Below are 24716 nucleotides of genomic sequence, written 5' to 3' on the forward strand. Positions count from 1 at the left end.
ATTGCGGCTAGGGCAGCTTATATAGACCCCTCTTTGACTGTGTATAGGGCTGGTTAAGGCCTCCTCTTCCCAGCGTATTAGGATCCTTCTTCTTGCTGCATAGAACCGTCATCTGACTGTGGATTATGACATCTCCTAGCTGCGTAGACAGGTCTTCTTTTGCTGCATATAAAAGCTCCCTTTTACATAGGAGTCTCCTTTAGAACAACGTATAGATTAGGCCAACGTTTAGGGTGCATCTTGGCTATGACTAGTGCACACACAGAACTGCGGCTAGGTCTCTTTTGAACAACGTGTATACCTCTCCTTAGGACAGCAGATTGAGGACCCTTTGAACAACGTATTGACTGTGATTCTATCTTCCCATTATTGCGTCTAGGGCACTCTAGAATAGTGGCATTAGACCTGCGTTTAGGTCACTTCCTTGCTGTGATATGGAAGCCTTCTTCCCTGACTGTGTTAGGGCTTCTTCCATGACTGCGTTAGAGTCTAGGGCATCCTCTAGGGCAGCGAATTAGATTCCAGGGCATCCTTCCATGACAACGTATTAGATTCTTCCATGGCTGCTTGCAAGACTCCTCCAAGACTGCGTTAAGGGCTTGCTTCATTGACTGTAAATTAGGGCAGCGTAGGATCTTCAAGAAGACCCTTTTTCTTCCACGTCTAGGGTACTTCATGGCAGCGTTAGGGCATCACTAGGCTTCTTCCCTTTCCTACAGATTAGGGCATCATTAGGCCAGCGTATATCCTAGGGCACTCCCTCTAGATCTCTTCTTCATCAAACCCAAAACAGAATGAAGGGAGATCACAAGAGTGTGTGTCAAAGTGACTTGAAGGCCACCTCTATTTATACTAAAACGTGGAGGACAAGTGGGGCTAATTTGTTTGTTGGCCGACCTTGACGAATTGTCACATAACACAAATAAATTCATATCTCCATGAATACATGTCGGAATTGGATGGTCTTTAGATCAATCCTACACCTCTCGACGAGAGGAATCCAAGAAAAATATCACCTGCCATAAATAAGAAGATCCTCATGGAGTTTGGCCCTAGTTGCCAATTTTAACATGTTCATGCTCATGGCGGTGACCAGCATGCTACAGTCCCCTAACTCCAATTTACCAAAGACCTCTGACTTCAGAGTGCTTGCGTAGTTTTGCTCCAGAACCCCCACCCGACTCTGATTATATCCACAATTCGTGGCCTCTCTCAGGCAACCAGCTTTCTGTAAATTGACACACAGAAGTAAGTCGACACTTAGATTCCCTTTGCAGCTGCAAATTTCTCCAGAGACCCCCCTAAATGCCGGTGCTTTGACCTAGAACTAGAACCCGCAACAGATGCTCGGAGTCCCAAGCTTCAGCCGCCAAGCCTTCATAGAGGCCACCGTTAGCATAAGCCTTAACCCATAATAACATATCAAACCGTTACTCGTTAAATAGAAGGAGCAGATCTAGATATGGATGCTGTACTGGAGATTAGTACTAATGGTGCTGGGATCCCCATGCTCGTCCTTAATTTCCCAACTAATAACCATAAATTCCCAGGTCTTCTCCTGTTTCTTCATACTTGCCTACAACTTCTTCCCACGAGCGACCAAAGAAAATTTGAGCTAAGGATATAAGTGTTTCTCCCAATCTTCCATTAACTTGCCTTCGGCGGTACTGGAACACAGACCTTTGCAACAAAATTTATGCCTAGGAGATTGTATTCTCACGAATTGGGATCGCCCGAGCCCAAGTGTATTACCTACAAGAAGGATGCAGACACATAGCTGCGACAGACTAAGGTAACCCATGCCACGAGGCACAAGGACAGGATGGGCCAAGCATTGGCCGATGCAGTAGGTACCAAGGAGCGGGGAGGGGGCACAAACGAAGTGGAGAAGAGGAGGAGATAAAAGAATGAGAGGTTTAGCGGGATGAGAGGAAGAAAGGTGACGGGGAATAGGGAGGAGAGGGAAAAAAGGAGAAGAAGGGAGGGGGAGGAAGGGGCGGGGGGGGGGGGGTGGCAAAAGGAGAGAGAGAGAGAGAGACGAGGGGGGTAATGAAAACTTAAGACCAACTAATCTTGCAAAATCCAACTTGTTGATACTTTTTGACCTCTTGGATGAGCCAAGAATGCCATCCTCAGACCAATATTATAAACCCATGAATAAGATTAGGGAATGCATACCGTTTCCTCAACCTCGTTCACTATACTTTTTTCTGCCTTCAACTGGCAAGCCAAATTTGCTTACTTATCTGCTTCCTGGTTATTCCCTCTTAGGATATGAAAAAATGACACAAACTCAAATAAGGGGATCATCCCTTGGGATCTCTTAATTATTTGATTAAGGTTCATATTTTTTGTTGCTGATCTATGGTTCATATGCTTTATGATCAACACTGAGTCTCCGAGGACCTAGATCTTTCTAATGCCCTTTTTCTAAGCCAATGTTAAGTCGAAAAACAAACCATAAGCTTCAACTTGATTGTTTGTCCTCTTACCCAGGTCCCAAGCATATGTATCTTCAATGATTCCTTCGGGATTAATGAGAATCCCTGCCCCTCTTGCCACCCCACTTCATCAAACAATTATAAAAAATATAAAGATCACAAAGGGACAAAGAACACCAAAAATTAGGCTCCAAGCCAAGGAAAAACCCCACAAGGGGGAAAACCCAAAAATCCTCTTCTTATAGAATCATATCAAAGTGAGATATCCAAGACCCAAGATCAAGACCAAGATTGCCACAATGACCCAAGTTAGACCCAAGTGCAAGCCAAATCAACTCAACGCTCTAGCCAAGGTGGCATCTCCAAGCATTTGTACCACACATGGGGCATGCCATCATTCTCTTTTAGGGCTATTTTGGTGGAGTAGATAAGGAGAATGAGGTAAGTAATGGAATGTTGGAGCTTGAATGTGCAAATTGTGAAAATTTCAAGTTTGAAATCCTATTGTAGCAACTAGAAATTATTTTTCTAATTGTTAATTAAATTAACAATTTATCTAGCTACGAAAAATACCAAATAATTCACATTGCAACCTTCAAAAATAAAATTGCGGAAAGTAATAGCGCTGGAAACTGAGAAATGCTAGCACACACATCAAAATTAACACAATTATTTTTTGACAAATGTCCTCAGAAAAACCCAACTTGGGAGCACTGGTGCAACAACTAAGGCTTTTTATTATTATGTAGTAGTGAGAGAAAATTTGAGTACAACTGGATCCCGAATTTGGCTATACTATAGAGAAAAATACTGGCAAAAATCTAGTGAGGAATTTTCCTCACTCCATAGGCAAATCCGAGGTTTGATTACAGCTCCAAGTGAGCCCTCCAAATTGCCTTTGCACAAGCCTACGTCACCCTAGCGTAGTCCCTTCGACGCTCAACTTGAATCAGCTGCTACTCAAGCTGTCCTGTCTGCCACTGATTGAGAAACTCTCTCCGGCCCTTTGGAATAGTTTCCCAACCTATGGAATTGAAACACGACTTCTCTTCAGCAAAATCAAACTGCCTCTAGAGGCTTCTACATAGCCCTTGCGTTAGCATCACTGTGGCTATCTCTTCCTCTCTGCAAATGAACTTGTCGAATCTGGAAAGCTTCCTCCGACCTCACTGTCTCTGCCTCTCTCCGTCTCTGCTTCCTGACTGAAGCTCGAACTCTTCCAGCACTGCTGGCTCTCTGGAAAATCGAACTCTCCAAGGAAATCTAACTCTCTGTGGTTCTCACAAGTGTCTCCAATGTGTTCTCCATCTACCCATCGACTTATTCTTATAATCCTCTGTTGGACCTCCAATGGTCAAGATTAAAACTTAATCAAGGGCCCAAATTAATTCCCTGTCGATCCGTGTGAGTTTCTAGATGATTCACACCTTATCTCGATTAATACTGATTAATTAACCACTTTTCCTAAGTTTAGTTAAAAAATAGGTTAATAATCTAATTGAGACACTTATAGGTGGAATTTCTAGAAATGATTTATGGGTTATGGAAAACTTCTGTATTCTGGCCTCTCCACAAAGTTTCGAGACTAGAACACCTCTGTTTCTACAAAAACTAACACTCCCTCTTAGCAAGGAAGGTGTTCTAGTGACGTAATGCTACAACACCCTGTCTCTGTATCACCCTCTGTCACGTTGCTGATGTCTGGCCACTGTGACTTCCTGACACTGCCCACCAACCACTGCGCAATTCTGATGTTTCATCTGTGTTGCTGTTGACCCTGCTATGCTGTTGTCTGCTTTGCATCTGCACTACATGTTGGAATTTCTAAGTTTACCCCGTTAGAAATTCTTCCTGTACTATCTGGTTTATTTCTTCCTTCTTGTTTAATTACTTAACAAGTTATTACCATGTAAATATTGAAAATAAACACAAGTACAATATCAATATCTACAGATCATCAACTAAAAGAAAACAAGCACACAAGTGACACTGTTGTTTTTGGACCAATGTCCCCGGGAAAACCCAATGCGGGAAAATGACGCAACTATTTAGAGGGTTATATTATTATGCAGTTTATCAAAGTACAACTGGGTGCCTAAACCAGCTCACCCGACAGAGAAAAATATACGGCAACATATTAGAATAATGGTATTTTAGTGTTTAATGCTTATTTATGTATTTTATTCCGATTAGCAGTTTCTTATTAGAATTTGCTGTTTCTATAACTACATTTAGAAACTTGCTGCTTCTGTAAATACATTTGTATTATTTATTGAGCTTCATTGCTCATTGTAATTAATCAATTCATTCCTTGAAATCCATATGCGTGTTTTCGCACTGTTTTATGGTATCAAAGCTAGGTTATATTTCTTTTTCGGATTTTTTTTTTTGAAAAATTTCATGGACTTTGAAAAATCATGGAGCGTAGCTGAGGCCATCATAGCTCTGCAGGCCATCGTAGCTCTGCACGACTGCACGGAATTACCTTCTGGAAGCGACGACCGAATTAGCTGAGACCCGACAGGACTGTTTTCTCGGCATTCTAAATGCTCCTGTTTGAACCTCGTCAATGACCGTGGGTTCCAGATCTACGAACACAACTCTCGACACGTGTTTGTCAGCTCCTGTGTCACTGAAAAAAGGCCGCTGGGCACATAACGAGGATAAAGGACGCTGATATTAGACGGCTGAGGAGGTGTTTCGAGGAGGAGAAAGAGGACGTAAGTCTAAGTAGAAAAGATAAAGTCGTATAGCAGAGAAGAAGCCCGAGTTCAGAATTAGCTTTGCTGAAATTATTTTGCTGTACGTCGGCCTGGTACGACGCAGCTGAAATTTGAAGTTTGATGGAACTCGTATCATCCTTTTGTTGACCCCGTGGCTTGTTCCGGGCATCAACTTCAAGAGCAGCTGCTGTAAACTGGGTTTCTCGTTTGTGATTGTTGGGCAAGTTCTGAGTGTGTCAAATACTCAGATGCTGCATGGAATTCTGGGTTTCTCTCATTTCCTTCGAATTCAAACGAAATCGAAATTCTAATTCCAGTGGCTCCAACTCGAGAATCCGTCCATTATTGCGGTGATTTTTTTCGTGGCTCGTTTTTATTTTTTATTTTATTGATCAAGGTATTTTACTTTTTTCATTTGGTGAAAATATTTTCTGATTACAAATTTGATGTGGGTTTTTTGATATCTCAATTGGGTAGTCGTCAGAATTTTCTGGGTGCATCGTTTTCCGTGCCTCAATTTTCGAGTCAGCGGATTTGAATTTTGTTTCCAGCACCTGTCAGATTTTGTCCAGATCAGCCAGCATCTACATTGAAATCCGTGCCAGACTCCTTTGTTGTTTTCCGTGTCTTGGGAAACGTGCAGATGGCCTCGCTAACCAATCTGATGTTGGAAGGCAATCAACGCTTTAATGGCAACAATTATAACATCTGGAAACAGAGAATGTTGACCATTTTTGAATATAGGCGTCTTGACCAGCTCGTTCTGAGCAAAGAACTCAGTCCTGGTACACCTGGTACAGATCAAGATAAGTTTGATGATCGAAATCGAGAGGCTGTTATGCTTCTCAAACTCTCTGTGACTGATGATCAGTTACCGCAGATTCCTTCCGACAAGACAACTGCCGAAATCTGGCAACATTTGAAGGAATTGCACGAGACATCTGACAAGAGCAGAGCTTTCTTTCTAAAGAATTAGTTGTTCTCCATCATGATGGACGAACGAATGTCCTTACAGGAACATCTTAACAAGATTAAAGACATTCGAGATCAGCTTGAAGCCATTGGTCGGATCATGGAGGAAGAAGATATGGTAGTCATCACTCTGAAAAGTCTACCAAAACCTTATGAGCACTTCATAGAAACACTCAACATTACCTCCAGTAATGTTGATCTGAAGTTTCTTGCGTTATGCACCAAACTCCTGCAACAGGATCGCTGGAAACAACAGTTTGGTAGCAGTGCTTCATCAACCTCCTCAGAAAATGCTTTTGCTGCCAAATATCAGGCCTCTTAGTCCTTTCAGTAGCAAGGTTCTTCTCAACCTTCTGATTCCGCTAAGAAGAAAAATCTACAGTGTAATTACTGTCACAAGTTCGGCCACATGAAGAAAGATTGCCGACAGAGGATTGCTTCTGAACAGAAGAGGCAGGGAGGATCTCATCAGCAGGCGAATGTCGCAGAACATTCTGAGCAGAAGGAATCTGCCTTTTACGCCTCTATGGCTAAGAGGTCCTTAGATCATGCCCCGTCTTCTGCCTGGTACTTTGACTCTGGTGAATCACGTCATTTCTCTCACAGGCATGACTGGTTTATTGACTTATCATCTTTCAGTGATTCCGTGGTCTTCAGTGGAGGTGAGGAGTACACAGTGGTTGGTAGAGGTACAGTTCAGATCCAGTCTAATGGGCTCACACTCATCTTCCTGAATGTGTACTATGTTCCTGGTATGGAAATTAATCTACTGTCTGTTAGCCAGATTATGAGGAACTCACGTAAGCTCGATGTGGTGTTCAGTGCGCACTAGTGCTCCATTATTGACAGGGACACTTGTCTTACAGGTGCTGTTGGCCTAGAGGATCATGGCTTATACAGGCTTCTTGACACCGGTGATTCTCCAGAAGTGGCTCTAGCAGCTCGTGTTTCTCCCATTAGCACTCTATGGCATCAGAGATATGGGCATCTAAACATTCAGTATCTCTCTCAGCTATCTTGGGAGGGACTTGTGTCAGGGTTACCTGATATTCAGACTCAGCATTCGGGAGTGTGTGGCGCCTGTCAAGTTGGCAAGCAACATCGGTCTTCATTCAAGGATGGAGAATCTTGGCGCACATCTAAGGTACTCCAGTTAATTCATGCTGATATTTGTGGTCCTATGAATACATCTTCAGTTATTGGTTGCAAATATTTTTTGCTTATTGTAGATGATTTCAATAGAAAGATGTCGGTGTATTTTTTAAAACATAAATCTGATGTAATTAGTATCTTTCAGAAGTTTAAGTCCTTAGTTGAAAAAGAGTCTGGCTGTAATATCATAACTCTTAGGATAGATAACGGGGGGGGGGGGGGGGGGAATTTTGTTCTTCTGCTTTCTCCAACTTCTGTGATACCCATGGCATTAAACGCCAGTTAACCACACCCTACACTCCTCAGCAGAACAGTGTTGTAGAGCGTCGCAACCGTACAGTTGTTGAAATGGCTCGTTCCATGTTACAACAAAGGAGTGTTCCGAACAAATTTTGGGCTGAAGCAGTGTTTACTGCTGTCTATATTCTTAACCGATCACCTACTTAGGCTATTAAGGGGAAGACTTCAGAAGAGGTTTGGTTTGGTCGTAAGCCTATGATCAACCACCTCAAAGTTTTTGGCTTGGTTGCATATGTTTGGATTCCAGCTGCTAAGCACTCTAAGTTGGATTCCAAAAGCCAGAAACTCATGATGACAGGGTACAGTGATCATCACAAGGCCTATAGGCTGATAGATATCGACACTGATCGTCTTATCTTCAGTCGAGACGTGGTATTTGATGAAGATAGAGGGTTCTTTCAGTTGCCTCTTTCTGAGCAATGTTCTAAGGATCAACCTCACAGTGTTCTTCTTCCGTTAGGTCCACTTGATGGGAGGGATGATGTAGCATCAGTATTTGATGATGCACTACTTGAGTTTCCTCCGGAAAATAATCCTTCTCTTGCTGCTTCGGTTGTTCCTAAGCCTCCTCCACCTACTCTAGCTATTGGTTCTTCTACTCTCCGGCCTAAATGGTGGGCTAAAACTATTGGTGATCTCCGGGATAATGAGCTCCCTTAAGGTAGAATTTCCAGAAATAAGAGAAAACAATAGCCTACAGTAAATTTTGTTCGTATGGCTAATATACACAGGGTTTTTGAGCCTCAAACCTATTTAGAGGCTAAGGGTATACTAGAGTGGGAACAGGCTATGGAAGTTGAATTCGAGAGTATTCAAAAGAATCACACTTGGACTCTTTTTGATCTTCCTGCAGGGAAGAAGCCCATTAGTTGCAAATGGGTATATAAAGTGAAATACAAAGCTGACGGAACCCTAGACAAGTATAAGGCTCGCCTTGTTGCTCGAGGGTTCTCACAGAAGGAAGGCATAGACTATGATGAAACCTTTGCTCCTACAACCAAGATGAGTACCATACGGCTCGTCCTTGCCTTAGTAGCTCAGTTCAGTTGGAAAGTCCATCAGATGGATGTGAAGAGTGCTTTTCTGAATGGTGACTTACAGGAAGAAGTCTACGTGACACAACCTCCAGGATTCAAGGTTTCCGGTCACGAACAGAAAGTTTGTAGATTAGTCAAAGCACTCTATGGTCTGAAACAAGCCCCTCGGGCTTGGTACATGAAAATTTATAAGTACCTAACAGATCATGGCTTTCAGCAGAGTCCATCTGATGCGAACTTGTATATCAAGCATACTGGTGATGATGTTCTGTTTGTGGTTGTCTATGTCGATGACCTTATCATTACTGGCAGTTCAACACATTTGATCCGTGGGATCAAATAGGATTTGTGCAACACTTTTGAGAAGACAGATTTAGGACTTCTTCATTACTGTTTGGGGGTTGAAGTCTGGCAGACTGAGAACAACATCTTTCTTTCTCAGTCCAAGTATGCCAAAAGTCTTGTGGACAGGTTCAAAATGCAGGATTGCAAACTTGCCACGACTCCTATGGAACCAGGGCTCAAAATTTCAACTCAGTCATCCTCACCAGCTGTGGATGAATCTTTATTCAGGCAATTAGTGGGCAGCGTCATCTATCTTACTGCCACTAGACTTGATATCATTTTTGCAGTGAGCTACATTTCACGCTTCATGACAGCTCCTAAGACTGCTCATTGGATGGCAGCAAAGCGTGTGCCGCATTATGTGCGTGGCACTCCTGATTATGGACTTCTGTACACTTGGAGTTTAGATTCTACACTCAGTGGTTACACCTAAGTTGCACGAAACAGGGAAACGAGTACGAGTTTCCGAAATGGGCACGGGTACGAAACGTGACCCCCCCAAATTTTGGAAACGGGGAAACGCAATATATATATATATATATATATATATATTAGGACATTTAAGAAATATGTGCAATCATAAAGCATATATGATACATTCTAATTTATTACATTATGATTAAATTGTCAATTGTCAATGCATAAAGTATAAGTCTGTAAATTTACATCACATCTACTCATGAATGATCACATAATGAAAACAAAAGTATCCAAAATCAGCCACGAGAAATTTCTAATTTCTTGTCTCGTGCTTGATTAGGAGTCTCCTCCTACATAGTTGAACGACCTTAGTGCTCTTGATTAAATACAAGTTTTATACCCTAGTACCCTACATGCTTTTGATTATTGGGAGTCTCCCCTGCATAGAGGGCTTGGTTCTCTTGATTAAATACAAGTTCCATACCCTATTACATGACAAAATCCAATGGAAACATTGCAATCCCCCGAATCCTGAAATCCTAAAAAACAAATAAGTTTGCTGGATTTTGAGTGAGATCTAAAATTCTACTTTCTCCATATGAAATCCAATGAGGGCGAAACCACTCTCAAACATCCTAAGTCATTTCATGGTAATGTTAAAAATTTAAGTAAAAGGATGAAAATGAAAAATAAACACTAGGGCCATAGGTTTGAACATTCGGTTGCGCCACTCAAAAAAGTTTTTTTTTGTTAACTTGAGAGACATTTAGAAGCATCTAGAGGATATTTGAGTCGCCCAATAAAAAATTGGAAGTGAAAAAATAAAAAAAAATACAAGAAAAAGTCAAGTTACATGAGGAAACTCCGACGTACGGCCCGAAAAATCGTTTCGGGCTGTACTGGCCACATTTCCTCCTCAAGAAATGGGCCAGTACAGCGGGAAACGAGTTTTCGAGCTATACCGTACGGGTTTCCCCGTTTCCGTACGGAAACGGACCCTAGACCTACGTTTCCTGCAAATCAGGGTTACATAGATTCCAACTGGGCAGGTTCGATTGATGATCGTAAATCTACAACTGGGTATGTGTTTAGTCTGGGATCCAGTGCTGTCACATGGACTAGTAAGAAGCAATAGGCAGTGGCTCTCTCCTTGACAGAAGCAGAGTATCAGGGAACAATTAAGGCATCTTGTGAGGTAGTTTGGCTTCGACGTATGCTTGCAGATATGCATGTTTCCCAGGCTAGTCCTATTCCCTTGTTTTGTGATAATCAGGGAGTGCTCAAACTTGCCAAGAGTCCAGTCTTCCATGAACAGACAAAGCATGTGGAAACCCATTGTCACTACATTCGACAACTTGTTGAAGATGAATCCATTCAGTTACTGTATGTTCCCACAACGGAGCAGCCAATAGACATCTTCACTAAGCCCCTTGGTCCTGATAAGTTTGTAAAATTCAAGGGATCTATAGGTGTTGTAAATAGATTGAGCATTAAGGGAGGGTATTAGAATAATGCTATTTTAGTGTTTAATGCTCATTTATGTATTTTATTCCGATTAGCAGTTTCTTATTAGAAACTTGCTGTTTTTATAACTACATTCAGAAACTTGCTGCTTCTGTAAATACATTTGTATTATTTATTGAGCTTCATTGCTCATTGTAATTAATCAATTCATTCCTTGAAATCCATATGCGTGTTTTCGCACTGTTTTACAACAATACCTCTATATTCGGAAACAAGTATTCAGAAAACCTGTCCCATGAAACCCTCTCCATCACAACTGAAGCTCAGCACTGGCCCTTCTGGCCTCTACGTCAGCCTCCTGCAGACCTGCGTTAGTCCCAGGACTCTATGCGTTAGCCCTCTGAGGCATTGCGTAACCTCTGAGAGCCTCTTTGTCACTCACTCTGCCCTCTTTGTGGATGACGCAGTCTCTCTGGGCTCTGCGCTGCCTCTGCTGGGCTCTACGTAGCCAGGACTGACTGCTGCTCTGTCTCTCTCTATGCTTTTGTGCTGGTCTCCCAGTATTGTCCCTGCCTCTCTGCCTCGTACTCACTGTCCCTCGCTACTTATCACTGATTAAACTTTGCTTAGCAACCCCGCTCTAGCAAAATGAATGACTGATCACTCTGGTGTGTTCTCCAACTGACCCTCAAGCCTCCTCTTATACTTTTCTCGTTGGTCCATCAACGACCGAGATTAAATCTCTAATCAAAGGCTAAGATTAGATTTGGCTTGATCAATGACTTTTGGACCCTTCTAACCCAGTTTTATATTATTACCCATTAATATTTTATTTTTCCTATGTTTAGACTTAGGAACTCCGTTAAAAATATTAATTATTTTAATATCTCCCAAACTGGGTACAATCTATCCAAACCATTTCTGGATCTTGGAGATCTCATGTGCTTTAGCCTCTCCACCAATTTTCATGGCTAGAGCACATCCAATGCTACCCCAAATCAACACTACAACTCCCTCTTATCTGTTGTTGTTGTTGCTGCAACATTTGCAACTGAGAAGCATTCTAAATACTGAATCAAATGTGTTCAGTATGATACATCCGTCTCTCGAGTCCTGAATGCTACTAGCTGCTGCATTGTCCATTGAAGAATTTGCCTTGCTGTTAACTTTGCACTACTGCTAACACTGCACTGCGCTGCTCAGTACCTGACTACTACTAGTTTGCTACTGAACACTGTGGGCCCTCGTAGCAAGGTAGTGATCCATGAGGGTGACACCTCAAGGATCTTGCTCAAACTTCTGCAGTTCTGGACTACAACTCCAAGTTGCCCCACCTCACTCCTGGAGGTATGGCTGCCATCATAGCGAAGTCTACCTCCAACCTGGAGGATAACTTGTCTATCTTGGTTGACGCTGTCGCCTGGTCCTGCTTCTCCTGCTTGTCCTTCTTTCTGAGAGGACACTGCGTATTGTAGTGATCGAGCTCACCACATCTGAAACACTTGACCTTTGATAGGTCCTTCTTCTTCTTCTTTTCCCCCTTCCCCTGATTGGGACCTTTGGATGCTAAGGCCACATTTTCCTCTTCCTTCTCACTCTTTACGGTCTTGCTGCTACTTCTGCTGATGGTACTCTTCAATAGAGCAAACCTCAACTCCTCCTGCTATAGATCGGTCCACATCCTATCCCATCTTGGCAATGTGTCTTTGCCTGTTAGAGAGAGCCAGCTTGAATGTTGAAAATTTGAAATCACTTGCAGATTCACACACTGTAATGTAATGTTTTATTAATAATGACTAAATGATGCTTAACATTCCTTTGGACGGTATGCTTAAATAGGCAGTGACTGGTCACAAGGGTAAATGGTCATGTCTTTTTGACAATGACTCTTCATTAAAAAATGTTTAAATAAATAAATAATTAATTAACTGCCTCATAAAAACTAAAGGGTTCAGAATCAATGATGTTATTCAGTGATGCCATATAGTTGGGAAGCTTCCTTGGTGGTCTGTTTTCATGAATGTGCTCTTAGGAGTCTCAACATACTCCTCAACATCCCTCAATATCTACGTGAACCATCACGGTGTCCTGATAGAACTGGAAGGGGCTAATGTCTCCTCCTTGTCACCTCTATGGAGAATCCGAGAGACTTTTCCTCTTGGAGATAATCTTCTCTGTTTGATCTTTCTTATTGCAAAAACTACTACTCTCCTTGTGGATTGACCTTTCTACAAATGAAAATTGCCAGACTTTGATTCTAGATGCTTTATATATTAATCATTTCCTTCTACATAACCTCTCTTCTAAATAGAGTGGTAGCTATTCCTATCACTTTGGTGGTCATAGGGTTTGTAGATTTGACTCTCCTCAAATTCCTTCTCCAAATGCAGTTAGTTTAGAAGACTATGTTTGATGATAGCAGCTGGAATATGATTGGTAACTCCTGCTTTAATACAAACAATGGCTTCTTTGATTGAGCTTCTCTCTTATAGTATTTATTGTTGCTTCTTCCTTGAACACAAAGAACAGTTTCCTTTTTTCTATTCAACAACTAAGAGTTAATGATATATGCACATGCTAAATGCCAGTTGGATTTTGATACAGGGCAGTTGTTCCCTTCATCTTTATCGCTGCTTCTATAATGATATGGCAACTTGGCTTCTTTACTTTTCTTGACTATAGATGTCAATGATTCAATACTCCGAGTCCTTTGACAGAGGCAATTCCCATATAATTCAACAACAATGCATGACAACTCTTCCTGTGGCGACTTGATATCCCTTGATAGTAGTGGCTAGCAAAAATTCTGTCAATGACTGTTGTACCGGCTACCTTTCTCTATGTTTGAGACTGCATTGTTGGTGGGTCCCTTCTATGGCTACTGTGAAAGCCCTAATAATCAATCAAAATCACTTAGTGAAAACAAGACTTAGGGCCTTCCTGATTTGACTCCATGTTATTTCTCTAAGCACACAAAACTAGAGATATGGAATCACATAAAATATATCATTTATTTAAAGGAAGTCACTTGATACATTGGCGTCGATCCCCTTTTATTTCATTTACTAGGTAGTTGTACTATCCCTACAATTTTAATGATATTTAATTATCATTATATTAATCACTTATATGATGAATGTCACTTTATTACATTATTGATGCGTAATGCTCTAACAATGGAAGATTTTGAAGTTCTCCTTTGATCTCAATCCCTTGCTTCTGATTTTCAAAATGAGTGAAAAAAGTAAAAAAAAAAAAAAGGATTTTTACAGGGAAGGTGTCATGGATTTTGCGATTTTTTTGAATCATGATTTTTGATTATTTTGATACATTTAAAGTTTGAAAATTCATGGCATTTTTAGTGGTAATATTGTCAGATTGAGAGAAACATGATATATTGCCAGTATTTGCTGTCCTGGTTTGGATCCATCGTTGAATGTATCTTTGTAAAAGGTAATTCCTATATATTAATCTTGCTCACTATATACAGGATTTTGTTACAATTGTATGACAACACATTTCAAGTTCAATTACCTTCATACAAGCACATCATTCAGGTCTTATTTCTAAGCATGCATTAGATAGTCATTAGCATGCCATATAGTTGTATTTAGTACATCGATAAATCTCAGATGCAATTTTTATGGTAATGAGCAGAACTAAACACAATGCATCCATCCCACAAAATCTGATGCAAAACCTAACATCATTCCAAATTCTAATGTAAATTTCCATTCATATAGGAAAATTTATGTTTATTCCAGGCTTGAAAGTATTTCAAAAAAGGATGAAAACCCTAACTAAACAGTATGCTTATACTGCATATTATTTCCATTCAAAACCCTGGAACAAGTATATAGATCAAAAGTTGCAAAGTAATCATAAGCCAATAACATGTAGGATTAGAACCTAGAAGGCACCATATAAACACCATTCGATGTTGAATTAGCCACTTTGAAGATGTGGTTCAGCTATTGAAATCTTCTTCCAAGGATATTGAAGCCCCTTACTAGGAGAAAGAAGACCCGGTGAGATAATTTTATAATGAGTAAAGTAAATTGTATATAATAATGACTGATAGATTGCCTTAATATAACTCCCTCTTGACATAACCATGGCCTCTATTTAACTTTTAGGTAAGGGTTCACCTAGTTCTAAATGAGAAACGACACGGTTTTCTAGAGAATTGACCCGTTTTCAGTGGATTGGATGTTCTGAAGCTCAATTGTGTCAAATATGTTAAAATTCCAAAGTTTCTTATTGATGTCTGGGGAGGGCCTGCAATCAATCAATTCATCGGGAATGATGAAACCCACAAAATGGATATATGCACAAAGGAATTAAACCTATATTTTAATATTATTTCTTTTGCCAATTTATTAGCAAAATATCTAAAATGATTTCTCAATGTCTTGCATGAAAGCTAGATAGCCATTAGTATGTATTGTGCAACATTTGGCTTTGAGAAATTGGGCAAGTCCTCATAACAGATTTCCAGGAATACTTTCTGAGAAGGTTGCATAGAACTTCTAGTTTTGGAATAAAGTTTGCTTGTCATGCTTGACTTACAAAATTTGGAATCATACATTGGTGCAGGTTATTTTAGCATCATTGGTATATGAAAAGCAAAACAATCAACGGATTATGATGAAAATGCATGGATTAGGAGATGGGCCATATTGGATAATTACATATGGTTATTTTTTGGTTCTTTCAATTATCTACATGGTATTCTTCGTTGGTTTTGGCAGTGCTATAGGTAAGCTAGATAACTGATTTATATTTCAGATCCTTGAATAGGATTGTAAGATATTATCCCTGGTTCGGATTCTATGTAAACCAACTTCTTTGGTGCAGGGTTGAAGTTTTTCAGGTTGAATGATTACAGCATACAGATTGTATTCTATTTCATCTACTTAAACTTACAGATAGCACTTGGATTTTTAGCAGCAAATGCTTTTTCTAATGTTAAAACTGCTACAGGTAATCTTGTCTATGTCAGAAATGGAACTCTTTTCTTTATTTGGTCAAATTTGTTTGGATTACATGTTTACGAGGATTGATACCTTGTTTTTATTTATGCCGTATGATGTCTATGCTAATTCTTGCTTTTCACCTTTGCAGTTGTTGGATATCTCTACAACTTTGGCATTGGACTGTTGGCATCCTTTCTTTTTGTATTCTTCGTGGAGGATACAACTTTTCCAAGTAAGTTTCAGTGTGTTCAGGGACTTGTGGAAGACATAAAAAGTAATCCAACCTCTAAAATACCATGGGGTTCAGATAGTGTTGAAGTTTAAATTTTTTTGGATTAGGGAACATAATGCTATAATTGGAACACTTTGTAAATATGGTGGTAGGCTTGATTTTTCAAATATGTTTGATTACAAAAACCAGAGTATTTTGGTTATTACATTATTTTCACCTTGTTATTCCTAATAACTGTCTGCCAAGTAATGGAAGATGTCTTGAACATGATGTCACTTTATTCATGCTTCAACAATCCTATCTTTTAGAACTTAAATTAAATACTGTTCATAATAATCTCTCCCAGCTATGAATGATAGCATTGTATACCAAATTTATGTTGCTAATATTTGATTATTCATCTGAGTATGCTTTGCAGAAACAAATATTAAAATATTTCAAGTCAAAATAGTTTGACTAGAATTTTAAAGAATTTATTTTTCTTAATTTTTTCAAACAGGAACCTGGGTCTTAGTTATGGAGATTGTACCAGGGTTCTCTCTTTTTAGAGGGCTTTATGAGCTAGCAAATTATGCCTTAATGGGAGTCAATCAGGGCACTGTTGGTATGCGATGGAAAAACTTGAATGATCATGACAATGGCATGGAGGAAGTTCTGATCATAATGTCAATAGAATGGCTTATTATGCTTCCAGCTGCATACTATTTAGATCAAGTAGTTTCTTTAGGAAGTGGAATCAGGAGGCATCCTTTATTTTTCTTAGATCACATGAGGAAAAAAGGTAAGCAATCCTTCAGGAGACCGAGCTTAAAACGACAGAGTTCTAAAGTGACAGTTGAGATGGAGAAAGCTGACGTTGTACAAGAGGTCTGTCACTATCACTCATTCTGCATCCTTATGTGTGCATATCTCTTATTTGTCAGGAATTTAGTAAAAAACATTGTTCTCTCTAATGCATGAATTGAAGAGCAGACACAGTGACTTTGGGTGTTGGCAAAAGAGTAAATTCATTGGTTTTATGCATTTACAATAAAACTTCCTACTTGAGTTTGTGCTGTCATTATTAGCTAATTTCATGTTTTTAAGCCTGAACTATTGCTGTTTTGTGTTTCATTCAGGAAATTTTCGATTATATGTGTACTTGCAATCCATAAACTTTTTGATTTGGAAGGTTTACATGGCTATAACATGGATGTACTATAACATGACCTCAGAATTTATATTAACCAGAAAGACAAAAGCTTCAGACATTAATCATAAATAGAAAAGCTTTAGCCTAATGAAAGAATTGTCAGTTTTGAGAACATGAAGGGGTCCTGTAGAGATATTGAGGAAACTATGAAAGTAAGGCCTTTACTATGAAATCCATAGAAAGATTGAAAGCTCTCATTGCATAAGAGAATTCTATATTTCTCAGCTCAAAAAGGTCAAATATAATATGAAGTTTTGGGTTAGTTATATAACATTCAATGGATTAGTAGCATATAAAAGGATTTGGACACACAACCAATTACATGTTGATGTTAGTAGAATCAGGCAGGTACTTGTTATGAATAAAATATATATAAAATAATACAAATAATGTAAATAACAATAATAATGATTAATGATTAAATAACTAATAGTTAGTAGTGAAGAGGCATGTCTCTAAGGACATGACCATTTGTCAAGAGGTACTTGCCTAGGGTATATAAGTAGGCCCTCACCCTCATTGTAATCAACTCATCAATTTTTTTATTATATAATATTCAATATATAATTACTTGTCTTGCAATGGATGTCCTTGTCTTCGAAGTATTCTGAAGATTATTGCTGCGTATACGAACTTTGTTCGCTACACTAGTATCAGAGCTGTTTGATCCTCTGCTTGCTCAACAACTGCACCGAGCCAGTCTGATCTGGCCTCTGGCCATCAACTTGTTGTCAACTTTGTTGTCGTTGTGATCCAAGCATTTCGCTATGCAAGAATTTTGGAGATTCTCCATTTCACCATCAGGCCTGTAGCCATTAAAAAAAAAAGAGGACGAAAACAAGTATAAAAAAAAGGAAAAAGGAAAAGATTAATTAAAAAGAAAAAGTTATAAAAAGAATATATATAAAGAAAAAGAAATTATATTAAAAAAAAGAAAGAAAAGTGAAGTTGTATAAAAAAAAATTATAGAACAATATATATATATATATAAAGAATGAAAACAAAAAAGCAGTAGCAACAGCCGCAAGAGTCCCATCCACTTCTCCCACGCAGCCCGCCAGAAGCCATCGCTGCAACGTCCCGACTACCACTGCAACATCTCGCATCCATCATTGTTGTCCACGGCACCCTCATTTTGCAGTCGTTGCTCCCATACATCTCAGCCTCCCCTAATCCGCATTCCAGTTGCCAAAAAAACCAGAGAAAAACATGGATTGTTAAACATATTTTTCAAACGTCGAATATAACTGCCACACATGACAATGCGCTGTGTACAACCCTCCTTTCTGTCAGAGACTTCAACACCGGGCATTCATTATCAACCCTATAGCCACCGTTGTTTGTTGTATTAAACTGAGCATCGGGGGTTACTAATTTCTTCAAGCCACGACTATCAAGGAAGATTTTAATGTTAGGGATAGATCGTGACGTTTTGAAATACTAGCTCATTATCATACATAATTACTATTGGAAGTCAAGTCGTGACCTTAATAAAACTAAGGTTAAAAACCCATTAAAACAAAACTAAGGTTAAAAACTCATTAAAACAAGATTAAAATAAAGGGTGAATAACTTGTTCAGTGGTGAAATATTTAAAAATCAATTCCACATACCACTTATATACTTTATAAGTTTAAAGTATAGGGGTAAATAACTCAAATAAAAAGATATTTGAGGGTCGAGTTCCATACAAACTCTAAGTAATTTTTTGTTGGAAAAAAGGGGTTACCGTTATACTTCAAATAAAGTTATTGTTTTCAAAAGATATTATTAAAAAGGCAAGATATAAAGGATTAAATTATTAGAAGATAAGTTACAATATTTCAAAAAATTAGATTAAAAAAGGGTTTAGATATTATATTGTTCAAGTACATTGAAGTGAAGGTAATTATAAGTGGAAGTTATTTATGAGTACAATTATTGAGGGAAGTGATTATTGCAGTATTAAAAAAAATAATAAAAAAACAATAAAAAAAAACAGAGACACAATATTCTATTTTAAAAAGGAAATATATTTGTTAAATATAAGAGAAAAAAATGAAAGGAGAAAGTGAGAAAGCATTTGAGGCTCCTTTTAAAAGAGAGGCTTATTTAAGGATTCTTAAGAAACCCAAAATAAAAAAATAAAAAGAATCAAGAAAAAGTAAAAAGATGCATTCCACAAAGAATAGTGGTTTCTTTTCAGAATGTCCTTTTTGTTCAAAGGGATATTCTAAATGTCAAGAATCATCCAGAAATCAAAATGTTGTTTGCACAAAATGTTACAAAACTTTTATCTTAGTTGAATCTCTAAGTGATGCACAAAAACAATCAATAGCAAGAGATATAGAACAATTAATTGCAATATTTGAGCGAAGAAAGTGGAATTCAAATTGCAAGTTAATAAGCCCAACATCACCCTACAAAAAGTTGTAATCCAGTGTACCGAGAATTTGCAGCTGAAAGAACAAGAGAAAGATAAAAGAATGTTGAATGAATTAATTTCGAATGAGCAAACAGTTCAATCATAATACAGAGATATTTACAATAATAGAAACATCAGGTTTCTATGTAGAACATAGAAACACTCAGTTTCATCTAAGAAACTGCTAAAAGAATACAAATAGCAACAGCTAAATACAAATAGCAACAGCTAAAAGGAATGAGCATTAAATACTAAATAGGAATATTCTAATACCCTCCCTTAATGCTCAATCTATTTACAACACCAATAGACCCTCTGAATTTTACAAATTTATCAGGACCAAGAGGCTTGGTGAAAATGTCGGCGGGCTGCTCTGTTGTGGGAACATATTGTAACTGAACTGACCCGTCTTCAACAAGCTGGCGAATGTAGTGGCAATGAGTTTCCACATGCTTTGTTCGTTCATGAAAGACTGGATTCTTGGCAAGTTTGAGCACTCTCTGATTATCACAAAACAAAGAAGTAGGCCCTGTCTGGGAAACATGCATATCTGCAAGCATACGTCGAAGTCAAACTGCCTCACAGGATGCCTTAACTGCTCCCCAATACTCTGCTTCTGTTGAGGAGAGAGCCACTGCCTGTTGCTTCTTACTAGTCCAAGTAACAGCACCGGATCCTAGATTAAACACATACCCAGCTGTAGATTTACGGTCATCAACCGAACCGGCCCAGTCAGAATCAGTGTAACCACGGAGTATAGGTTTGGAACTTCGAGTGTATAGGAGACCATAATCAGAAGTGCCACGCACATATCGTAGCACACGCTTTGCTGCTTGCCAATGATCAGCTTTAGGAGCTGACATGAAACGGGAAATGTAGCTTACTGCAAAACTGATGTCAGGTCTGGTAGCAGAAAGGTAGATGAGACTGCCCACTAATTGCCTGAATAACGTTTCATCCACAAGGGGAGAGGATGACTGTGCTGAAAGTTTGAGCCCTGGTTCCATAGGAGTAGTGGCCGGTTTGCAATCCTGCATTCTGAACCCGTCCACAAGATTTCTGGCATACTTGGACTGAGAGAGAAAGATCTGATTTTCAGTCTGCCAAACTTCAACCCCCAGACAGTAATGAAGAAGTCCCAAGTCGGTCATCTCAAAAGTTCTGCATAAATCTTGTTTGATCCCATGGATCAAATGTGCATGACTGCCAGTAATGATAAGGTCATCCACATAGACAACCACAAACAAGATATCATCACCAGTATGCTTGATATACAGATTTGCATCAGATGGACTCCGCTGAAAACCCTGATTTGTCAAGTACTGATCAATTTTCATGTACCAAGCCCGAGGAGCTTGTTTCAATCCATAGATTGCTTTAGCTAACCGACATACTTTCTGTTCTTGACCAGCAACCTTGAATCCTGGAGGCTGCGTCATGTAGACTTCTTCTTGGAGATCACCATTTAGGAAAGCACTCTTTACATCCATCTGATGAACTTTCCAATTGAACTGAGCTGCTAGGGCGAGCATAAGCCTTATGGTACTCATCTTGGCTGTGGGAGCAAAAGTCTCCTCATAGTCAATGCCTTCCTTCTGTGAGAACCCTCGAGCCACAAGACGAGCTTTATACTTGTCTATGGTTCCATCAGCTTTGTATTTCACTTTATACACCCATTTGCAACCTATGGGTTTTTTTTTTGCAGGAAGATCAGAAAGTGTCCATGTGTGATTCTTCTGAAGGCTCTGGAATTCGGCTTCCATAGCCTGTTCCCACTCAGATGTACCCTTAGCCTCTGAGTAGGTTTGAGGCTCAAAAGTACTGTGTAGGTTAGCCATAAGAGCAAAATTGACTGTATACTGTTGTCTGTTCTTATGTCTAGAAGTTCTGCCTTCAAGGAGCTCATCATCCCGGAGATCACCAATGGTTTTAGCCCACCATTTTGGCCGAAGAGTAGAAGAAGCAATAGCAGGAGTAGAGGAACCAATATCAGGAGGAGGTGGAGAAGACTCAAGAGCAATAGGGGCCGCAAGAGCAGGGTTATTTTCTGGAGGAAGCTCAGATAGAGTATTATCAAATACTGATGCTACATCATCCCTCCCATCAGGTGGACCGACCGGAAGAAGAACACTGTGAGGCTGATCCTCAGAACACTGCTTAGAAGAAGAAGACTGAAAGAATCCTTTGTCTTCATCAAATACTACATCCCGACTGAAGCTAAGACGACCAGTGGCTATATCTATCAGCCTATAGGCCTTGTGATGATCACTGTACCCTGTCATCATGAGTTTCTGGCTTTTGGAATCCAACTTAGAGCGCTTAGCAGCTGGAATCCAAACATATGCAACTGATCCAAATACTTTGAGATGACTGATCTTAGGCTTACGGCCAGACCAAACCTCTTCAGGAGTCTTCCCTGTAACAGCCTGAGTGGGTGATCTGTTAAGAAGATAAACAGCAGTAAATACTGCTTCAGCCCAGAATTTGTTTGGAACACTCCTGTGTTGTAGCATGGAACGAGCCATTTCAACAACCGTGCGATTGCGATGCTCGACAACACTATTTTGCTGAGGAGTGTAAGGAGTGGTTAATTGACGTTTGATGCCATGAATATCACAGAAGTTGGCAAACGCTGAAGAAAAAAATCCCCCCCCATTGTCGGTCCTAAGGGTCATGATGTTACAACTAGATTCTTTTTCCACTAAGGTTTTAAACTTCTGAAAGGTACTAAGAGCATCAGATTTATTTTTTAAAAAATATACCCACATCTTTCTACTGAAATCATCTACAACAAGTAAAAAATATTTGCAAGCAGTGATAGAAGCTGTATTCATAGGACCACAAATATCAGCATGAAGTAACTGAAGTACCTTAGATGCGCGCCAAGATTCTCCATTTTTGAATGAAGACCGATGTTGCTTTCCCGCTTGACAGGCGCTGCATACCCCCAACTGCTGGATCTGAATATCAGGTAATCCAGACACAAGTCCCTCCCGAGAGAGCTGAGAGAGATACTGCATATTGAGATGCCCATATCGCTGATGCCATAGAGTGCTGATAGGAGAGATACGTGCTGCTAGAGCCACTTCTGGAGAGTCACCGGTGTCAAGTAGCCTGTATAGACCATGATCCTCTAGGCCAACAGCAACTGTTAAACTAGTCTCCCTGTCAATAATGGAGCACTTGTGGGTACTGAACACTACATCAAGTTGAGGAGAATTCCTCATAATCTGGCTGACAGATAGCAGATTAATTTCCATACCAGGAACATAGTATACATTCAGAAATATAAGTGTGCACCCACCGGACTGAATTTGAACTGTACCTCTGCCAGCTACTGTGTACTTTTCACCTCCGCCAAATACCACGGAATCACTGAAAGGTGAGAAGTCAATAAACCAGTCACGCCTGTGAGAGAAATGACGTGATGCGCCAGAATCAATGTACCATGCAGAGGAAGGAGCAGGATCTGAAGACCTTTTAGCCATAAAGGCGTAAAAGGCAGACTCTGTCTGCTCGGAATGTTCTGCAACATTTGCTGTCTGATGTGGCCCTCCCTGTTTCCTCTGTTCAGAAGCAATCCTCTGTCGGCAATCTTTCTTCATGTGACCGAACCTGTGACAGTAATTACACTGCACACTTTTCTTCTGAGCAGGATCAAAAGGCTGAGAGGAGCCTTTCTGCTGAAAGGACTGAGAGGACTGATATTTTGCAGAAAATGCATTTTCCGAGGACACTGATGAAGCACTACTACCAAACTGTTGTTTCCACCGATCCTGCTGCAGAAGTTTGGTACATAAATCTGGAAACTTCAGATCAACATTTGTGGTGGTAATGTTGAGTGTTTCTATGAAGTGTTCATAAGATTTTGGTAGACTTTTCAAAGTAATGACTACCATATCTTCCTCCTCCATGGTCCGACCAATGGCTTCGAGCTGATCTCGAATGTCTTTAATTTTGTTGAGATGTTCCTGTAAAGACATATGTTCGTCCATCATGATGGAGAACAACTGATTTTTGAGAAAAAAAGCTCTGCTTTTGTCAGATGTCTCATGCAGTTCTTTCAACTGTTGCCAGATTTCAGCAGCTGTCTTGCCAGAAGGGATCTGTGGTAACTGATCATCAACGACAGAGAGCTTGAGAAGCATAACAGCCTCTCGATTTCGATCATCAAATTTATCTTGATCGGTCCCAGCTGTACCGGGACGAAGCTCTTTGCCCAAAATGAGTTGATCAAGACGCCTGTACTAAAAAATGGTCAACATTCTTTGTTTCCAAATGTTATAGTTGCTGCCATTAAAGCGTTGATTTCCTTCTAACATCAGATTGGTGAGCGTGGCCATTTTCCCAAAGAAAATACAGAAGTTTGACACAAAAAAAATGTAGCTGCCTGTTTATCCTGGTGTAAATTAAAAAACAGACTTTGTTCTGCTAGAAAAAATATTTACACAGCAAAAATATCTCTCCAGTCTAAAACAATAGTAATACTGTTGCAATGTCCGAGCTATAAACAGATGTCACAGGTATGCTCAGGTCCGTGGAGCTGCACCATAATCCGAGCTACAACAGATAATTTCAGGTATGAGCTGCACAGGAGGTCTGTCATAGGTATGAGCTGCACCATAATCCGAGCTACAACAGGTAATTTCAAGTCTGAGTTGTAATGAAAGCTGTCATGATCATGAAAAAAAAAATCCGCTGATTGGAAAAACACTGCCGGCAGACAGGACCGATGATGATAAGGCAAAAAACGCAGATTTAAAAGGGGACCCACGTGAGCCGTCAAAGCTTCACGTCTCAGCTTTACGTTTCTGCTACGTTCACGTCAAAGCTTTTACGCCTCAGCTACACACGTATCCACGGGTTCGAAATACGGGTCTCAATTACGGTTTCACGGTTCCAAATACGGGTTCCAAATACGGATTCCAAATACGGGTATCAGCTACGGGTTCAAAGCTTTACGTCTCAGTTACGGGTCTCAGCTACGGGTTCAAAGCTTTACGTCTCAGTTACGGGTCTCAGCTACGGGTTCAAAGCTTTGACAGGGTTTCAAAACAA

The 24716-nt window shown here is 39.8% G+C and overlaps 1 protein-coding gene across 1 annotated transcript in view; it reads left to right on the plus strand.

Moving 5' to 3' along the window:
• The window catches only part of LOC149182191 (ABC transporter A family member 7-like), a 299560-nt gene that overhangs the window by 156662 nt on the left and 118182 nt on the right, over positions 1-24716 (plus strand). The window contains exons 8-11 of the mRNA XM_089416795.1: positions 15451-15613; positions 15712-15837; positions 15979-16062; positions 16562-16929. Coding sequence (XP_089272921.1) covers positions 15451-15613; positions 15712-15837; positions 15979-16062; positions 16562-16929 — 741 coding nt within the window. The remainder of the gene's footprint in view (positions 1-15450; positions 15614-15711; positions 15838-15978; positions 16063-16561; positions 16930-24716) is intronic.

Source organism: Pinus tabuliformis, chromosome 3_2 (genome assembly GCF_031772625.1).
Source record: "Pinus tabuliformis cultivar Carrire ecotype Pingquan chromosome 3_2, CPIR1, whole genome shotgun sequence".
In the NCBI taxonomy this organism is placed as follows: domain Eukaryota; kingdom Viridiplantae; phylum Streptophyta; class Pinopsida; order Pinales; family Pinaceae; genus Pinus; species Pinus tabuliformis.